At 39.7% G+C, this 18,076-nt stretch overlaps 4 protein-coding genes and 1 pseudogene across 8 annotated transcripts; 4 read left to right on the top strand and 1 right to left on the bottom strand.

Annotated features, from left to right (window-relative positions):
• Positions 1 to 437: 437 nt before the first annotated feature.
• LOC120772461 (probable cytochrome P450 6g2) lies at positions 438 to 2,715 on the bottom strand. Its single transcript, XM_040101088.1, has 4 exons — positions 2,402 to 2,715; positions 2,190 to 2,337; positions 1,095 to 1,901; positions 438 to 1,031 (listed from the first exon to the last, which is right to left on the bottom strand). Exons 1-4 carry the CDS (start codon positions 2,713 to 2,715, stop codon positions 738 to 740), a joined length of 1,563 nt encoding a protein of 520 aa, XP_039957022.1. The 3' UTR covers positions 438 to 737.
• On the top strand, positions 793 to 8,192 carry LOC120772459 (cytochrome P450 6g1-like). The gene is made up of 4 exons (XM_040101082.1): positions 793 to 879; positions 6,452 to 6,930; positions 7,006 to 7,797; positions 7,890 to 8,192. Exons 2-4 carry the CDS (start codon positions 6,460 to 6,462, stop codon positions 8,190 to 8,192), a joined length of 1,566 nt encoding a protein of 521 aa, XP_039957016.1. The 5' UTR covers positions 793 to 879; positions 6,452 to 6,459.
• LOC120770779 lies at positions 3,569 to 4,977 on the top strand (annotated as a pseudogene).
• LOC120772460 (cytochrome P450 6g1-like) lies at positions 5,232 to 18,075 on the top strand. 4 transcript variants are annotated; one of them, XM_040101086.1, is made up of 5 exons: positions 5,232 to 5,482; positions 15,125 to 15,814; positions 16,237 to 16,715; positions 16,791 to 17,582; positions 17,675 to 17,977. In XM_040101086.1, the coding sequence occupies exons 3-5, from the start codon at positions 16,245 to 16,247 to the stop codon at positions 17,975 to 17,977; spliced, it is 1,566 nt and encodes a 521-aa protein (XP_039957020.1). In that variant the 5' UTR covers positions 5,232 to 5,482; positions 15,125 to 15,814; positions 16,237 to 16,244. The 4 variants fall into 4 exon arrangements, with proteins under 4 accessions (XP_039957020.1, XP_039957017.1, XP_039957019.1 ...); XM_040101083.1 differs by lacking the exon at positions 15,125 to 15,814 and having other exon boundaries at positions 5,232 to 6,041; XM_040101085.1 differs by lacking the exon at positions 5,232 to 5,482 and having other exon boundaries at positions 14,948 to 15,814.
• LOC120772464 lies at positions 8,804 to 11,131 on the top strand. 2 transcript variants are annotated; one of them, XM_040101092.1, is made up of 3 exons: positions 8,804 to 9,593; positions 9,974 to 10,364; positions 10,422 to 11,131. In XM_040101092.1, exons 1-3 carry the CDS (start codon positions 9,537 to 9,539, stop codon positions 10,424 to 10,426), a joined length of 453 nt encoding a protein of 150 aa, XP_039957026.1. In that variant the 5' UTR covers positions 8,804 to 9,536; the 3' UTR covers positions 10,427 to 11,131. The 2 variants fall into 2 exon arrangements, with proteins under 2 accessions (XP_039957026.1, XP_039957025.1); XM_040101091.1 differs by having other exon boundaries at positions 9,974 to 10,453.
• Position 18,076: the final 1 nt, after the last annotated feature.

Genomic DNA, 18,076 nt, shown 5'->3' with positions numbered 1-18,076 from the left:
AGCTCGCACTCAAACGGATGCTCTTTGGCTACCCAGAGGATACTACATAGGTCTAAGACCGAAAGCGGCCGCAAGCTGCTTGAGCCATGTGTAAAATAATCGTTTCTGGCCACTCTCATGTGAATGGCGTTCAGAGAACTTTCACTCAACTCACTTGCGTGAACTTCTACAGAAAGCTTCAGTTCCACGAAAACAAAAAATTACAAAAAATGTATTTTATGCTAGGCCAGGGAATTTTCAATTGATCTGTTACGTCGATTTGGCACACTGAGGTTGAGATGAGCTCAAAGGAAATTTCTTTGGTCAGAACTCTCCAACTAACCTCGTACCAATCTAAGCTCTCTAACTTTTTTTAAAGAAAGCATATGACGAATTTTTAAAATTTTTTTTATACCAGCTATGATCGCGTGTGTCATGTGGAGCGTCATTATAAACAGCAAATTACAAAATTGCAGTGGGCAGGCTTATTTATTAGTGTAGTACAACAACTTGAGGTCACGCCTCACAAAAAATTAATGAGAATGAACATTAGCACGCAAAAAATGTTATTGACCCAAGTCTAGAGATGCCTAAAAATATATTTTTCTTAGAATAAAATGCATGTATTTTACTGAATCGTGTTTGAGCTTGTGCAATGGACCTTGAAGGCCCTTAAAATCATATGCCAACAAATACTTTTCTTTACTTTACTTTTCACTCTGCTCTTCGCAGATCTGTAGACGTCAGCTAATAACACACTATACACGCTCACATAGCGGACTGCGCACAACATTCAGATAAATACCGCCTTCGGCCTGTATCACGACCGCCTTGCGATCCAGCTGCATGGGTATCTTGGTGCGCGCGCAAGTCGTCACTTTGTGGTTAAGTAGAAAATAGGTGAGTCCGACTTTGGTTTGTAACATAGCGAAGCGTTCGCCAATGCAAGCGTGCGAACCCAGCCCAAATGGCATATAAGTGTAAGGTGTCAACTGTTTCTTGTTGTGTGGTGCAAAACGCTCTGGATCGAATTTCCACGGTTCAGGGTAGTACTGTGAGTAAAGTTAGCAAGAGTAAGTGTATCATAATCGTTACAAAAAAAAAAAAATATTTACCTTTGGATCCATATGCAGGCCATAAACGGGTATGTAAACTGGCATGCCGTGTGGCAAACGATATTTGTGAAATGGTTCCAACGAGTAACCGTCTTCCACCACCGGCGCGGTGCATTGCCGATCGAGAAACGGTAGCGGCGGATAGAGACGCAATACCTCATCGATTACCATTTGCATATACGCCAATGATTCGATAAATTCGTATGTCACTTTGCCGCCAGTGTGCTCTAGACCCGCGGCAATTTCGTCACGTACACGCTGCTGCAAATCGGGATGCTTCGCAAGCTCATACAGTGCAAAGGACATTGTCGCCGAGGATGACTCAAAGCCGGCTGTAAAGAAAAGCGCCGCTTGTGCCACCAAAATGTCACCCTCATAGATGAGTCCACTGGCAGATTTTTTATTTTTGGTCGAATTTTTAAACTCAATAAGTATATCGATTAGATCGTTACGTTTTTGGCCTGACAACTCACGCTGTTCCATCACATAGTTGATTGTGGAACGCAGAAACTCGGTAGAGGTAGGTGGTATTACTTTGAAACCCAGATAGGGTACTAGGTGTGGCATGAAGAAGACAACCATAAATTCTAGTGAACGCCGCACACTGAACTTGAACACAGCGCGACCATGTCGCCGAAATTCGCCATTCGGTTGTTTGAAGCAGTTCGCTTGAACGCCGTAAGCGACAGTCGCTATCACGTCCGTAGTGTAGAGAGCGCACAGCTCTTTCATTTCCATCATAAAAGTTTGTGTTTCATTGCAATCAACGGTTTGAGAGAGTAAATATTTTTCGAGCTCGCGACCGACCTGTTTAGAAAAGTTAAAATTATGATATGGAGATGTTGCAAAGTAAATATTAGGTTGAAATGAACCAAAATCTTGAACTTCATGCCATTATGGTCATTAGCGCATTGTTTGCAAATCGATTTTTTTGACTTGTTGACAAAGATTTACATATGTATAGTATATTCCGGATAAAGTTTAAGAGTAAAACGACTCACAGTTTTTTAACGCACTTAATTCCGGGTGTACAAGTTTATCCATGGAACCTAATAGTAAGAGTAAAATGTTCTACGTAACCTACTGACAACCTACCTCTTCCACCAAAGGAAACATATGCTTCAGCTTTCCACTGGAAAAGAACGGTGATAACTTGAAGCGTACCTCCTTCCAAGCGGGATTACGCAGAAAAAATATATTTAAAGAACCCAATGGATCGCCTTTGTAATCAGAATTGGAAAATCTATAAATGCAGAAAATGAGCACTAACCACTGTAAACCAGCACATGCAGTTTCCAGCTACCCACCTGTCGCAAAACTTGGAAAAGTCCTTCACCAAAATGCGTTTCACAAGTTCAGGATCACGTAACAATATGGCCGGTTGTGTGAAGACATGTACGCCAACGAACGGTTCGCTCCGGCCTTCCGGATGGTCATAAAGACGCTGCACAAATTCTGCTGGACTGCGTTGCATTGAAAAGAGCCCACCTAAATTGCCCACGCCGTAAGTGGGCGTCAAAAATGGCACCTGATGGCGCTTCCAATAATCATACCGATAACACAGCCAAGCGTATGCCAATCCAATAAGTAGTAATAAGAGCAGTAAACTTTCAAACCACATTGCGTCTTGGTATCAGCGGCACAAAAAGAAGACTGTAGTTTTAAGTGCGCTGAGCGCCGCATTTATGACATTGAAAAGTAGCGGACGGATATGTGAACAGTGAACTATTTGACCTGACCTTGACTGGTTGAGTTGTATTTTGGGAAATGTCTACTAATTTCGTCAAATATTGAATTTATAATGAGGAAACGCCGGAATACAGATTGCACTTGGCTCTTTGCGCTGCAGCTGTTTTCTCTGAAAATTATGTATGCATCTGAGATGAATGGGAAGACTTTGCATTAATTATGTTTATTTGCGGAAGGGAAGTTAGTAAGAAAACAAAACATATACCTTTCACAGCAGAAAAGATAGAGGGACACATTTTAGAGACTGGTATCTATAAAAGATATCTCAAGAGATATTTTTAAGCGATTTAAAAACCTTTAACATGTAAGAGATTGTCTAGCTTGAGTCGACGGCAGATATTGCAATTGCTTGTTAGTGCGTTTTTAATAAATAATACCTTTAGGTGTCCGAAGTTAAGCCGAAAATACGAGGATTTTACAAAAAATATCGCGAATTGTGAATTTTCGTGGGTTAGCTGTATAAAATAAAATAATAAATATTCTCAGAGGGTCGCGAAGATGTGACCGATGAAAAGTGTGTTGAACGTCCGAGCACGTAATGACGAAAGCTTTAATAAAGTGAAGAAAATAGTATTGCCCAATCGTGGAATTGCCATTAGAGAAATTGCTGAGAAACTAAACATATCGATTGACTAGTACCATTCCATTATTAACCAATGATTTAGGTATGAATCGGGTTCATCACTTTCGACCAAAAACAGCCTCGCGTTGACATTGCTCAGAAAATGTTGGACTCTGCACGCCCAGATCTACTCCAGAAGGTTATAACTGGTGAAAAATCATAGGTTTATGCTTATGCCGTGAATGGTTGAGCTCAATCATCGCAATGGAAGCTGTTTAAGTTAGGTCGAATGTGAAGGTGCTGCTAACAGTAGCCTTTGATTACAAGGGCGACTTGCATTATGAGTTCTTATCATCAATAAAGAATATTATCTGCAAGTTGTGCGTAATTTGAGCGAAGTAGTTCGCCAGAAAAGCGCGGATTTTTGGAAGAACAAAAATTGGTCTTTGCTGCCCTCGGTGATGTTTTTTGTTACCAAAACTGAAGAGTAAACCCAAAAGCCGGTGTAACGCTACCTTTGACCAAATATGAGATATCACGCAAGCGTCGACGAGAGATTTTCAAACCTTTCGCTAGTAGATATATCAAAAGCGTAATGTATTCGAAACCGATTGCCTATGCCGAACTATTAAAAGGGTATATCACATGTAAGATAAAACAAGACGCGTCCCAACAAAGTGTTCGCGTTGCTGCGATCACTGAGGTCAAAGACACAGACATTAGACGTCACAGCTGCGCTATTGTATAGCATCGATGCGGCAGTTCTACACAATTGTGGCTGCGAGACGCGCACACAGTGTGAAGTTCTATTCCAACTCAGTCTGCGTAAGATTATCGATTTCTTTGCAATATTATTTCTCCCAAAATGGGTGCGTTCGCTAAAATCGGAAGTTTCCATGCGCAAATACGCAAGCTATTTACGGCGTTTGGTGGAGGAAACCTTGAAAGTGAGTTCTTATCGACTTGTTGTTGAACATGCAGCGGCATTTGAACGACTCAGAACAAAAGGGTATTCTCCTATTGGCGAGCTTTGAGACATACTCTGAATTGATTGCGATCATCTTATACGATTTGGCAGAACAACCAGCAAAGCTATTAGTTTTCGAGATCCACCCAATGGCAGTGTAAGTTACAACCACTTATTGCATATGCCTTACATTTACTTGATGATCCTCGAAGGAGTGCGGCTCTCTCCGACAACATCCTTCATCAATCGTGAGTGTTTGCCGAATAGCGAGCAGCATACGTTGTGGTATGACAAGGGAAAGAAGTATTTGAGTATACCCTGAGATGTGCCGGCATACATATGTATATCTGCATTTTGGGCTTACATGGTGATTCAAAGGTAAGATTTGTACAAATACATCTTTAAAACATCAACAACCAAAAGATCCGTGAAAGAGAATCGACACACATCACCTCCTCGTCGATTTCATATCTGCTTTTGACGACATGAAAAGAAGCTGCCTTTTTGCCGCTATATCTGAACCTGGTATCATCGCAAAACTAATACAGCTGTGTAAACTGACGTTGAGCAATACCAAAAGCTCCGTCAGGATCGGGAAGGACCTCCCCGAGCCGTTCGATATCAAACGAGGTTTCAGACAAGACGACTCCCTATCGTGCGACTTCTTCAATATGCTCTTGGAGAAAATAATTCGAGCTGCAGAACTAAATAGCACCAGCATTTACACCAACAAAATCGTCACTCTCGAAATCCAACGCAGAAGAACTCTTCCCAACAGGCGCTACTTCGGACTGAGTAGGCAATTGAGAAGTGAAGTTCTCTCTCGGCGAACAAAAACCAAACTCTATAAGTCACTCATAATTCCCGTCCTGCAATATGGTGCAGAGGCATGAACGATGACAACAACTGATTAGTCGGCATTACGAGTTTTCGAGCGGAAGTTTCTGCGGCATATTTTTTGGTCCTTTGCGCATTGGCAACGGCGAATACTGCTGACTAGGTCATGGCGTCTATCCATATGGACTTCACTTCAGTTCTGAGGTATTCGACGCAGGACTCACCAAGGGAAGCAGAGGAAGGGGAAGACCTTCACTTCTTTGGAAAGATCAGGTGGCGAAGGTGCTGGCTTCACTTGGAATCTCCAAACAGGGAAAAAGAAGAACAACTAGCGTGCTGTTGAAAACTCAGCTATAACCACGTAAGCGGTGTCTACGCCAATAAAGACTACTCTGAATTCTGCAGTATATGGCATTACATCTTTGAAAAACGCGACCAGCTGATAACCTTGATTTATTACAACATACTTACATGCATGTGCTTACAATAATCCCTTAATTATTATTATATAATCCCCTTTGTTAAACCGCTTATTGACATATTTATTACGAGTGTAAGTTAGTTAATTATTTGTTTAATTTCACCCACACACACACACACATATTCAATAATGCATATGCACGTTATACTAGTCATTATTCAGTAAAGATAATGAAATCAGTTCAGTTTTTAATGACATACAACATCCTTTTATATATACCTATAGTACGATTTAGTCAGAAAATAAAAGCTCAAGCCGTTAGGACTGGAATTCTCAGTGTTATTGTGGAAGCGCGTTACAAAAGATCGACAGAAATTAAAAACTTCCTTTAAAAATAAAATTTTTCTTAAGGTAAATAAAGAGTTAAAAATAATAAATAAAAGTGCTATGCACGAACTTGATTCCGATCGTTCAGTTTGTATGAGTGCTATATGATATAGTGGTCCGACAGGATATACAAGTATATCAAGCTTCTTAGAGAGAAAATGACATCTACGAAATTTCAGATCGATATCTCGAATATCGATCAAACCCGACAGACTAGTTCGCGTATATGCAGATGGATATGTCTAAATCCACGCAGTATACGAGCAAATTGCTAAAATTGCAGCTGAACTCTGCTCACCACACAAATCGGAATAACGTTTAATTAATTAACGGTTTTTATAATAACTTCTGATTTTAAAAATATTTGTACTATATTGTTCTCTCACTTTTCCTCCAAATATTTTCTCTACTCTCCCTACAATACTCGAATGCAGTGCGTATAATGTTGCCGATAGATGCTGCTTACCTCTTGGCGGCTCTCTTGGTACTCGTACTCATCTATATTTGGTGTCGCTACACATATGGCTACTGGAAACGCAATAAGATTCCCTATATGACGCCACTGCCACTCATTGGCAATTTGGGTGTGATGTTTACATTGAGGAATAGTTTCTATCTATATCTATCTGATGTTTATAAGGATGCAAAAATGTCAAAGGCTGCGGCAGTCGGCATTTACATATTCAATCGGCCAGCGTTAGTGTTACGTGAACCGGAACTTATCAAATCCGTGCTAATCAAGGAATTCGCGATGTTCGCCCATCGGTCAGCCGACTGTGATCCACACAATGATTCCTTGGGTTCGAATAGTCTATTTTTCATACGCAATCCACAATGGAAGGATTTAAGACCAAAAATAACGCCGGTTTACACAACGGTAAAGATCAAACAAATGTATCCACTAATGACTGAGGTTAGTACACGCATTAAAGTACCTATCTTTTGTATTAATACATATTTTTTATTATATGTATCCCTCGTAACGTAGATCGGCACGGAGTTGGAAGCCCATTTGAAATCGTATGCGAAGAATGGTGATGCTTTCGTAACTGAAGCTAAAGAGATTTGTGCAAACTTCACCACCGATATAATTGCTACCACCGCTTTTGGTGTGAAAGCCAACAGTCTTGCAAATCCAAATGGCGAATTTCGCTCGCAAGGACGAAAATTGTTCGACTTTACATTCCGTCGTGCCATTGACTTCTTCGTAGCCTTTTTAGCTCCCAAGTGGGTCTCTACATTGCGTATTAAAATTTTTACAACCGAGTTCAGTTCCTTTGTACGTGGCACCATCAGTCATATTATGGCGTCAAGAGAAGAGAGCAAAGCGACGCGCAACGACCTCATCGATGTGTTGGTGAGCCTCAAAGAAGAGGCAGTTGCGAAGGGCGAATATAATGCCCATCTACAGGATATATTGACAGCACAAGCTGCCATATTTCTGACAGCTGCGTTTGAGACGTCACCTTCGACGATGACATTTGCTCTATACGAATTATCCAAACGACTGGACTTACAAGAACGTCTGCGCAATGAGATCTGTGAAGCTTTCGTAGCTGAACAGGGTACAATGTCATATGAGACTATCAATAATCTACCATATCTGAGTATGGTATTAGACGAAGTGTTGCGCTTATATCCAATACTACCTTATCTCGATCGCGAATATCAGCCGAAAGAAGAGGAAAAGCAATTCGATCTTAAACCGTTTTACGATTACAGAGTGCCAATTGGTATGCCTCTTTTTATACCAATCTTCGGCATACAGCGTGACCCCGAGGTGAGTTGGTTTAGCTACGGCTAGCTCAGTACTTAGACAATTAATTGAAGTTTCAAGCAATTTTTATGGTTACGACAATATTTTAATTCTAGTTTTGGCCCAACCCGGACACTTTCGATCCTGAACGCTTCAGCGCCGAAAATAAGAAAACCCATAAGCCTATGTCCTACCTTCCCTTCGGTACTGGACCACGTAACTGTATTGGTTCTCGCATCGGTTTGTTGCAGGCCAAAGTCGGTTTGGTGCATATATTGAAGAATCATTATGTGACCACATGTGAGAAGACACCGTCGAAAATGACTTTTGATCCACTCTCCTTATTCCTAAGTTATAAGGATAGAATTTACTTGAACTTTGTCAATGACAAACGCTATGAACGCACTATTAAGCAGTGAATGTTCGAAATTCGAACTAATTTCGAAAAAGTGTCGGTACAATTGAAATTGGTTTAAAAATTGTCTATATTCTATATCTATATAAATAAGAATGAGTCCCAAAAATGTACCACTGAACCAAATTTGATAATTCTTTTTTTAAAATGTTCGTTAAGGTTCAAGGATGGTTTTTACTGAGAGAAAAATTGGAATAATTGCCGGAAAACCCCTAAAAACAACCCTTTCCTTTTTCTTCTACAAACGAATGAATGTTTGTTCGTTAGTAACGCTTAGAGAACGGCTGAACCAATATTGATGAAATTTTCAGAGGTTGATCATTGTGGATCAAGGAAGGTTTAGAAATAAAAATATCTTATACTTTTCATGAAAAGTTGGAAAATTGAATAGTTCCAAAAAGTAACTTTTTTCCAAACACATTTTTTTTCAATTTTTGTTTGTTTTGTTTTTTCAATATTTTGATTTGTAAATTATTTGAATCGTTCAATTTCGGTCGCTTACTTTTTTATTCCGGCTATTTTAAAGAAAAATTTTTGAAAATTATTCAGTGAAAATTTTCAATAGCAATACTGGCAACATATGTATTTAAATATATTGAAACGGACAGACGAATGAATTTTTGTTATTTATTATTACTTTATATGCACTAATACGCTCTACTCATTGATTTTAATTCAGGTTTTTGCAGTTTTATTAGCAACAAATTTATAAATTTGTCTCCAGTTTCATTGAATAAGTGTGTTTAAAGGATTCTCGTGGTGTTATTTATAAGAAAACTATTTACATAAATTACTTACAGTTTGTTTGCAAAAGCAAAATAGTGTATTTTGTGTATTGGAGGTTAATTGTCGTGTTAATGATTTAAAAGAAAATGCCACCAGTAAAGCGTCACATTATCGGTCGGCGTACGCGTATACGTAATGCAAGTCGAGTGCATAATCTTCGGAACAATTAGACCGATGAACAGCGTAGGCAGCGTTTGGAGGCAAACAGAGTGCGAATTTCAGAAGTGAGATCTACAACAACTACGGAAGAAACTATACCAGCGACTTCAGGCAGGAGGCTACAAAGCAGACGATCAACCGGTACAATTAAGTATGAACGTTTGGCGCTTAGATATGAACCAACCGTTAATTATGCCGGCGATGAAACAGTCAATATTGGGACAATGACCTTTATTTGTCAATATTGCAATGCATTAAAGTTTCCATTAGAACCGTCAGGATTATGTTGTGCGAATGGAAAGATCAAACCTGATCTGAACCACTGAATTCATTACTTTTAGGACACGAACCTCTATCAAAGCATTTCTTGCCGAATATTCAAAAGTATAACAGTGTCTTTCAAATGACAGCATTTGGTGTAAATATAATTGAGGAACGCGGATTTAATCCAACTTTTAAGGTATTTATTTTCTTCTGTCACACACATCACATACAAACCAACATAACCATAGATGGGCAAATTCTATTGAGGCTAAAGCATACATTTTTAAAAGATTAATTTCATTTGCAGTGTACCTATGTATATGTAGAATAATGCTGTTAGTTTGAGTCACATCTTGCAAGTTAAATTTGATCTACTTTACGTTCTCCAAACAACCTATAATTTGGCATATGTATGAAAGTCTGGTGACATTACTGTATTATTGCACCAACGCGCTGCGCTGGTTTGATTACGGCGATTGAGAGTAGGGTACTCTTAAACTGCACAATATGTTAAATAAACTACTACTACTATAAAAAACTAATTTTAAAAACGTTCACTAATGTTCAATATTACAGATTCAAGGACAAATTCACCACCGTGCAGGAGCATTGTTGCCATCAGTTGATGACGAATACAAATATCTTCAGATTTATTTCCTTGGAAATTCTGAAACTGAAATAAATCAGCGCTGTGGCATTAATCGAGCAACTAGACGAGAGATCATTGTGCAACTGCAACAACTATTACATGCACATAACCTATTGATTCAATTATTTAAAATGGCCTTAGAAATGAAGCCAACAGATGATCATAAAATAGTAATCAGAGCAGACAAAAGACCTGCAGGTGAACATGAAAGACGCTTCAATGCACCTGTGTTAAACGAAGTTGCTATTGTGGTGGTTGGAGAGAATATGGACTCTCGAGACATTGTAATTCAACGGCGTGTTGGTGGCAACCTTCAGCGTATTAGTGAAACACATCGTTCATATGATGCATTACAATATAATTATTATGTTACAGGTTAAGAAACAAATAAAAAGCAGAAACTCAAAGCGCTCATGGACTTCATTGTAAAATGTCATGTCTTCGGAGACGTACGATGTTGGATGTACTCTGTAGAATGGCAGAAGAGAGAACTACCTCATGCGCATATTCTCCTGTGGATGGTCGAAAAAATAAGACCAGATGAAATAGACTTAATCATTTGTGCAGAAATACCTGATCCCGAAGTAGATCCACAATTGTATGAAGTAGCAAAGAAGAACATGATTCATGGACCGTGTGGCGAACACAATCATGAATCACCGTGTATGATCGACAACAAATGCTCGAAACGTTATCCGCTTGCTTTGTCGGCTGATACAATTACAGGCAATGATGGTTACCCTCTGTATCGTCGCCGCTCTGTAGAAGATAACGGCAGAACAATAACGTTGCAAGTAAAAAAATAAGGAAGTGGTAGTTAACAACAGATGGGTTGTTCCGTATTCACCGCTGCTCTCCAAAACCTTTAAAGCGCATTGCAATGTTGAGTACTGCAATTCGGTGAAGTCAATAAAATATGTTTGCAAGTACGTCACCAAAGGAAACGACATGGCTGTATTTTTATTGCAGCTTCTAATAACGATGAAGTTTCACAATATCAAATGGGAAGATATACATGCGTATGCCGACGATATTGATATCATCGGCCTCAACACCCGCGCCATTAGTTCTGCTTTCTCTAGGCTGGACAAGGAAGCACAGAAAATGGGTCTGGTAGTGAACGAGGGCAAAACGAAATATCTCCTGTCATCAAACAAACAGTCGTCGCACTCGCGACTTGGCTCTCACGTCACTGTTGACAGTCATAACTTTGAAGTTGTAGATAATTTCGTCTATTTAGGAACCAGCATTAACACCACTAATAATGTCAGCCTGGAAATCCAACGCAGGATTGCTCTTGCCAACAGGTACTACTTCGGACTGAGTAGGCAATTGAAAAGTAAAGTCCTCTCTCGACGAACAAAAGCTAAACTCTATAAGTCACTCATAATTCCCGTCCTGCTATATGGTGCAGAGGCTTGGGCGATGACAGCAACCGATGAGTCGACGTTACGAGTTTTCGAGAGAAAAATTCTGCGAAAGATTTATGGTCCTTTGCGCATTGGCCACGGCGAATATCGCATTCGATGGAACGATGAGCTGTACGAGATATATGACGACATTGACATAGTTCAGCGAATTAAAAGACAGCGGCTACGCTGGCTAGGTCATGTTGTCCGGATGGATGAAAACACTCCAGCTTTGAAAGTATTCGACGCAGTACCCGCCGGGGGAAGCAGAGGAAGAGGAAGACCTCCACTCCGTTGGAAGGACCAAGTGGAGAGGACCTGGCTTCGCTTGGAATATCCAATTGGCGCCACGCAGCGAAAAGAAGAAACGACTGGCGCGCTGTTGTTAACTCGGCTATAATCGCGTAAGCAGTGTCTACGCCAATTAAGAAGAAGAAGAAGAAGCGGTTTGGAGAATATTTTCCTTTTCTATACACGAACGTCATCCCACCGTAGTCCATTTAGCGGTTCACTTGGAAAATGTACAAAGAGTTTATTCATTCAAAAGAGTTTCACCACAGAAAACGCAGCGCAAAGAGCTGAGAGACCACCAGCGACAACGCTCACAAGTTCCTTCGAGACATGCGCAAGTGATCCATTTGCAAAAACATTGTTTTACTCGGAAATGCCAAAATGTCTTACATGAAGGACAGCCTGTACCTGGGTACGCAAATGTATATTTCAACCGATGCTTTAGGGCGCATTTACACAGTTCATCCGAGAAATGACGAATGTTTTTACCTGCGTTTGTTATTAGTTAATGTTCGTGGACCAACTTCATTTAAATTTCTACAAACCGTCAATGGTGAATTGTGCACAACATATCGAGAAGCCTGTCAACGTTTACATTTACTGGAGGATGATATTCATTGGGATCATACACTCGCTGATGCTGTTATTTCATCTACTTCTCATCAGATTCGATCACTTTTTGCTAACATAATTTCAGCATGCTTTCCATCGAGTCAACAAAACTTGTGGAACAAATACAAAGACAATATGGCTGAAGACATTTGACAACAAATACGTGTAACAGCGGCAAATCCCGATCTTGCAATTTGCACGGAAATACCCAATAAAGTATTAATAACTTTAGAGGATTTGTGCGTGATGATATCCGGTAAGATGTGGCACGAATTAGGAATGCCTGCGCCTAATCGCCCTATGCACGATGCACTCAATCGTAAATTTGAACGAGAACGGCAATACGATAGAAATGCTTCATGTCAATCCGTACAAAATAAAATTGCACTTTTAAATCTGCAACAAAAAACAGCTTACGATACAATAATGAAATCAGTAAATGACGGCAATGGCGAATTATATTTCCTCGATGCACCAGGTGGAACTGGTAAAACATTTTTAATTTCATTAATTTTAGATACGATTCGGGCACAAAGTCAAATAATACTGGCAGTAGCATCATCTGGGATAGCTGCTACATTATTAGAAGGTGGACGAACTGCACATTCTGCCCTGAAATTGCCATTGAATTTGCAAACAATCGTTCAACCGACATGCAATATAACCAAAACATCTGCAATGGCAAAAGTGCTACAAAATTGTAGATTAATAATTTGTGATGAGTGTACGATGGCGCACAAACGAGCATTAGAGGCACTCGATAGAACATTAAAAGACTTGCGTGGCAATCAAAAACTCTTCGGAGGCGCGATGATTCTACTGGCTGGAGATTTTCGCCAAACGCTTCCAGTAATTCCCAGATCAACAGCTGCTGATGAAATAAATGCTTGCTTGAAAACATCAATTTTGTGGAAATACGTAAAAAATATCACATTAACAACGAATATGCGAGTGGCGTTACAACATGACGTATCGGCGGAAATCTTTTAGAAGGCACTATTAGACATGGGCAATGGGAAAATTCAAGCTGACACTGACACTGGCCTTATTTCGTTTCCCCCAAATTTTTGTCATTTTACAACGTCAAAGCAAGAATTAATTTCAAAAGTTTTCCCAAGTACAAGTGTAAATTACAAAAACCATGCTTGGTTGAGCGAACGAGCCATTTTAGCAGCGAAAAATAAGGATGTACATAGATGATTTGAATATAGAAACTCAGAGTCAAATTGATGGAGAAGTGCATTCATTTAAATCCATCGATTCTATTACCAATCCATATGAAGTTGTCAATTATCCAACTGAATTCCTAAATTCTTTGGATTTGCCTGGATTACCGCCTCACGATTTACAGCTCAAGGTTGGCTCTGTAGTAATTATGCTACGAAATCTCAATCAGCCAAAATTGTGCAACGGAACAAGACTAGCCATTAAAAAAATTATGAACAATTTGATTGAAGCGACTATAATGATAGGAAAGTTCTAAGACGAGGATGTGCTTATTCCAAGAATACCACTGATGCCAACAGACTTTCCTTTCGAATTTAAGCGTTTACAGTTTCCAGTGCGCCTTGCATTTGCAATGACGATTAATAAATCCCAAGGTCAATCATTAGAAGAGTGTGGAATAAACCTAGGGTTGCCGTGTTTATCGCATGGGCAGTTGTACGTCGCGTGCTCGAGAGTCGGCAAACCGTCGGCGCTATATATTTTTGCTTCAGGAGAAAAAACTAAAAACATTGTACACTACAAGGCATTGCAATAAAATAGAAATCGTTTTATTTTCTCCATTTCATTATCACCCATGCGAAGCTGAGGTAATCATTAACTTTGAGGTTTTCGAAAACACATACATATTTACATAATAAAATTACGGTGATACGAAGTTTGCCAGGTCAGCTAGTTTTAAATAACTTTAATAACGAGAACCGTAAAATATCTGAACCTCGTTTTGCATGTCGGCCAGAAGTGCCCTAGAAAGTAGTGTAGCATTTGGTTCAGGCGACACTCCTCTACTTTGAAATGATTGGACCTTAACAGTGTGGCTTAGACCTGGAAATCAACAACTGACCAGAAATTAATCAATAGCCAAATCTTGGAAAAGACCCGTGAAAGAGAATCGACACACATCACCTCTTCGTTGATTTCATATCTGCTTTTGACGACATGAAAAGGAGCTGCCTTTTTTCCGTTATATCTGAATTTGGTATCACCGCAAAACTAATAGGGCTGTGTAAACTGACGTTGAGCAAAACCAAAAGCTCCGTCAAGATCGGCACCTCTCCGATCCGTTCAATACCAAACGAGGTTTCAGACAAGACGACTCCCTATCGTGCCACTTCTTCAATCTGCTCTTGGAGAAAATAATTCGAGCTGCAGCACTAAATATCACCAGCATTTACACCAACAAAATCGTCACTCTCGAAATTCAACGCAGAAGAACTCTTCCCAACAGGCGCTACTTCGGACTGAGTAGGCAATTGAGAAGTGAAGTTCTCTCTCGACGAACCAAAACCAAACTCTATAAGTCACTCATAATTCCCGTCCTGCAATATGGTGCAGAGGCATGAACGATGACAACAACTTATTAGTCGGCATTACGAGTTTTCGAGCGGAAGTTTCTGCGGCATATTTTTGGTCCTTTGCGCATTGGCAACGGCGAATACTGCTGACTAAGTCATGGCGTCTATCCATATGGACTTCACTTCAGTTCTGAGGTATTCGACGCAAGACCCACCGGGGGAAGCAGAGGAAGAGGAAGACCTTCAGGTGGCGAAGGTGCTGGCTTCACTTGGAATCTCCAAACAGGGAAAAAGAAGAACAACTAGCATGCTGTTGAAAACTCAGCTATAACCACGTAAGCGGTGTCTACGCCAATAAAGACTACTCTGAATTCTGCAGTATATGGCATTACGGCTTTGAAAGACGCGGCCAGCTGATAACCTTGATTTATTACAACATACTTACATGCATGTGCTTACCATAATCCCTTAATTATTATTATATAATCCCCTTGTTAAACCGCTTATTGACAATTAGTCGTATATTATATCATATTTTATGACATTGTTGTGTTATATACATACATATTTATATTTATACACTGCAAATACGATTTTTACTTCTACGGCAGTTGGTTTATTAGTGCAAAGAAATGGCAATGCTTTATTTATTACGAGTGTAAGCAGCATGGCATTTTAATTATTTGTTTAATTTCATCCCCACACACACACATTCAATAATGCGTATGCACGTCATACTAGTCATTATTCAGTAAAGATAATGAGCATTTGTCAGTTCAGTTTTTAACGACATGCAATCATCCTTCTATACATACAGTACGATTTAGACAGAAAATAAAAGCTCAAGCCACTGGAACTAGCATTCTCAGTGTTATTGTGGAAGCGCGTTCCAAGATCGACAAAAATTAAAAAATTCTTTTAAAAAAAATTTCTTAAGGTATATAAAGAGTTAAAAATAATAAATAAAAGTGCTATGCACGAACTTGAAACCGAACGTTCAGTTTGTATGACAGCTATATGCTATAGTGGTCCGACAGGATATACAAGTACATATATCAACGATGTGCAGCTTCTTAGAGAGAAAATGACATCTACGAAATTTCAGATCGATATCTCGAATATCGATCAAACCCGACAGACTAGTTCGCGTATATACAGATGGATATGTCTAGATCGACGCAGTCTACGAAAAAATTGCCAAAATTGCAGCTGATAAACTCTGTTCACCACACAAATCGGAATAACGTTTAATTAATTAACGGCTTTTATAATAACTTCTGATATTAAAAATATTTATACTATATTGTTCTCTCACTTTTCCTCCAAATATTTTCTCTACTCTCCCATACTCGAATGCAGTGCGTATAATGTTGCCGATAGATGCTGCTTATCTCTTGGCGGCTCTCTTGGTACTCGTACTCATCTACATTTGGTGTCGCTACACGTATGGCTACTGGAAACGCAATAAAATTCCTTATATGACGCCATTGCCACTCATTGGCAATATGGGTGTGATGTTTACACTGAGGAATAGTTTCTATCTATATCTATCGGACATTTATAAAGACGCTAGAATGTCAAAAGCTGCGGCAGTCGGCATCTATATACTTAATCGACCAGCGTTAGTGTTACGTGAACCGGAACTTATAAAAACCGTGCTAATAAAGGAGTTCCTGAAGTTCGCCAATCGGTCAGCCGGTTGTGATCCACACAATGATCCCTTGGGTTCGAATAATTTATTTTTCATACGAAATCCAAAATGGAAGGATTTGAGAACGAAATTAACGCCGGTTTTCACAACGGGAAAGATCAAACAAATGTATCCACTAATGACTGAGGTTAGTACACGCATTAAAGTACCTAACTTTTGTATTAATACATATTTTTTATTATATGTATCCCTCGTAACGTAGATCGGCACGGAGTTGGAAGCCCATTTGAAATCGTATGCGAAGAATGGTGATGCTTTCGCAACTGAAGTTAAAGAGGTTTGTGCAAACTTCACAACCGACATGATTGCTACCATTGCTTTTGGTGTGAAAGCCAACAGTCTTGTAAATCCAAATGGCGAATTTCGCACTCAAGGACGAAAATTGCTGACCTTTACACTCCGTCGTGCCGTTGACTTCTTCGTAGCCTTTTTCGCTCCCAAGTGGGTCTCCACATTGCGTATTAAAATTTTTACAACCGAGTTCAGTTCCTTTTTACGTGGCACCATCAGTCATGTTATGGCGTCAAGAGAAGAGAGCAAAGTGACGCGCAACGACCTCATCGATGTGTTGGTGAGCCTCAAAGAAGAAGCAGTTGCGAAGGGCGAGTATAATGCTCAGGTACAGGATATGTTGACCGCACAAGCTGCCATATTTCTGTCAGCTGGGTTTGAGACGTCATCTTCGACGATGACATTTGCTCTTTACGAATTATCCAAACGAATAGACTTACAAGAACGTCTGCGCAATGAGATATGTGAAGCTTTCGTAGCTGAACAGGGTACAATGTCATATGAGACTATCAACAATCTACCATATCTGAGTATGGTATTAGACGAAGTGTTGCGTTTATATCCTGTACTACCTTTTCTCGATCGCGAACATCTGCCGAAGGAGGGAGAAAAGCCATTCGATCTTAAACCATGTTACAATTACACAGTACCAGTAGGTATGCCTCTTTATATACCAATCTTCGGCATACAGCGTGACCCCGAGGTGAGTTGGTTTAGCTACGGCTAGCTCAGTACTTAGACAATTAATTGAAGTTTCAAGCAATTTTAATCACCATCACAATATTTTAATCCTAGTTTTGGCCCAATCCGAACACCTTCGATCCTGAACGCTTCAACGCCGAAAACAAGAAAACCCATAAGCCTATGTCCTACCTTCCCTTCGGAAGTGGACCACGGAACTGTATTGGTTCTCGCATCGGTTTGTTGCAGTCGAAAGTCGGTTTGGTGCATATATTGAAGAATCATTATGTGACCACATGTGAGAAGACACCGTCTGAAATGACTTTCGATCCACTGTCCATAGTTTTAAATTATAAAGAAGGCATTTACTTGAAATTTATCAATGACCAACGCTATGAACGCAGTGTTAAGCAGTGAATGTTCGAAATTCGAACTAATTTCGAAAAAGTATCGGTACAATTAAAAATGGTTTAACATTTTTTCTTCAATAAAAAGTATTTAAAATAACTTAAAAAT

Source organism: Bactrocera tryoni, chromosome 3, assembly GCF_016617805.1.
Source record: "Bactrocera tryoni isolate S06 chromosome 3, CSIRO_BtryS06_freeze2, whole genome shotgun sequence".
Lineage (NCBI taxonomy): Eukaryota > Metazoa > Arthropoda > Insecta > Diptera > Tephritidae > Bactrocera > Bactrocera tryoni.
The sequence above is the reverse complement of the archived record's forward strand: the minus strand, read 5'-3'. Positions and strand labels throughout refer to the sequence as shown.

Bases quoted from the DNA above. Each gene is read 5' to 3' on its own strand.
- LOC120772464 (XM_040101091.1), top strand. From the start codon at position 9,537: ATGACAGCATTTGGTGTAAATATAATTGAGGAACGCGGATTTAATCCA. The intron at 9,594-9,973 runs GTATTTATTTTC...TCAATATTACAG, and splicing joins GATTTAATCCAACTTTTAAG to ATTCAAGGACAAATTCACCA.
- LOC120772459 (XM_040101082.1), top strand. From the start codon at position 6,460: ATGTTGCCGATAGATGCTGCTTACCTCTTGGCGGCTCTCTTGGTACTC. The intron at 6,931-7,005 runs GTTAGTACACGC...CTCGTAACGTAG, and splicing joins TGTATCCACTAATGACTGAG to ATCGGCACGGAGTTGGAAGC. The intron at 7,798-7,889 runs GTGAGTTGGTTT...TTTTAATTCTAG, and splicing joins GCATACAGCGTGACCCCGAG to TTTTGGCCCAACCCGGACAC.
- LOC120772461 (XM_040101088.1), bottom strand. From the start codon at position 2,715: ATGTGGTTTGAAAGTTTACTGCTCTTATTACTACTTATTGGATTGGCA. The intron at 1,902-2,189 runs GTAGGTTGTCAG...TTTTCTAAACAG, and splicing joins TGTTTCCTTTGGTGGAAGAG to GTCGGTCGCGAGCTCGAAAA. The intron at 1,032-1,094 runs GTAAATATTTTT...CTTTACTCACAG, and splicing joins GCCTGCATATGGATCCAAAG to TACTACCCTGAACCGTGGAA.
- LOC120772460 (XM_040101087.1), top strand. From the start codon at position 16,245: ATGTTGCCGATAGATGCTGCTTATCTCTTGGCGGCTCTCTTGGTACTC. The intron at 16,716-16,790 runs GTTAGTACACGC...CTCGTAACGTAG, and splicing joins TGTATCCACTAATGACTGAG to ATCGGCACGGAGTTGGAAGC. The intron at 17,583-17,674 runs GTGAGTTGGTTT...TTTTAATCCTAG, and splicing joins GCATACAGCGTGACCCCGAG to TTTTGGCCCAATCCGAACAC.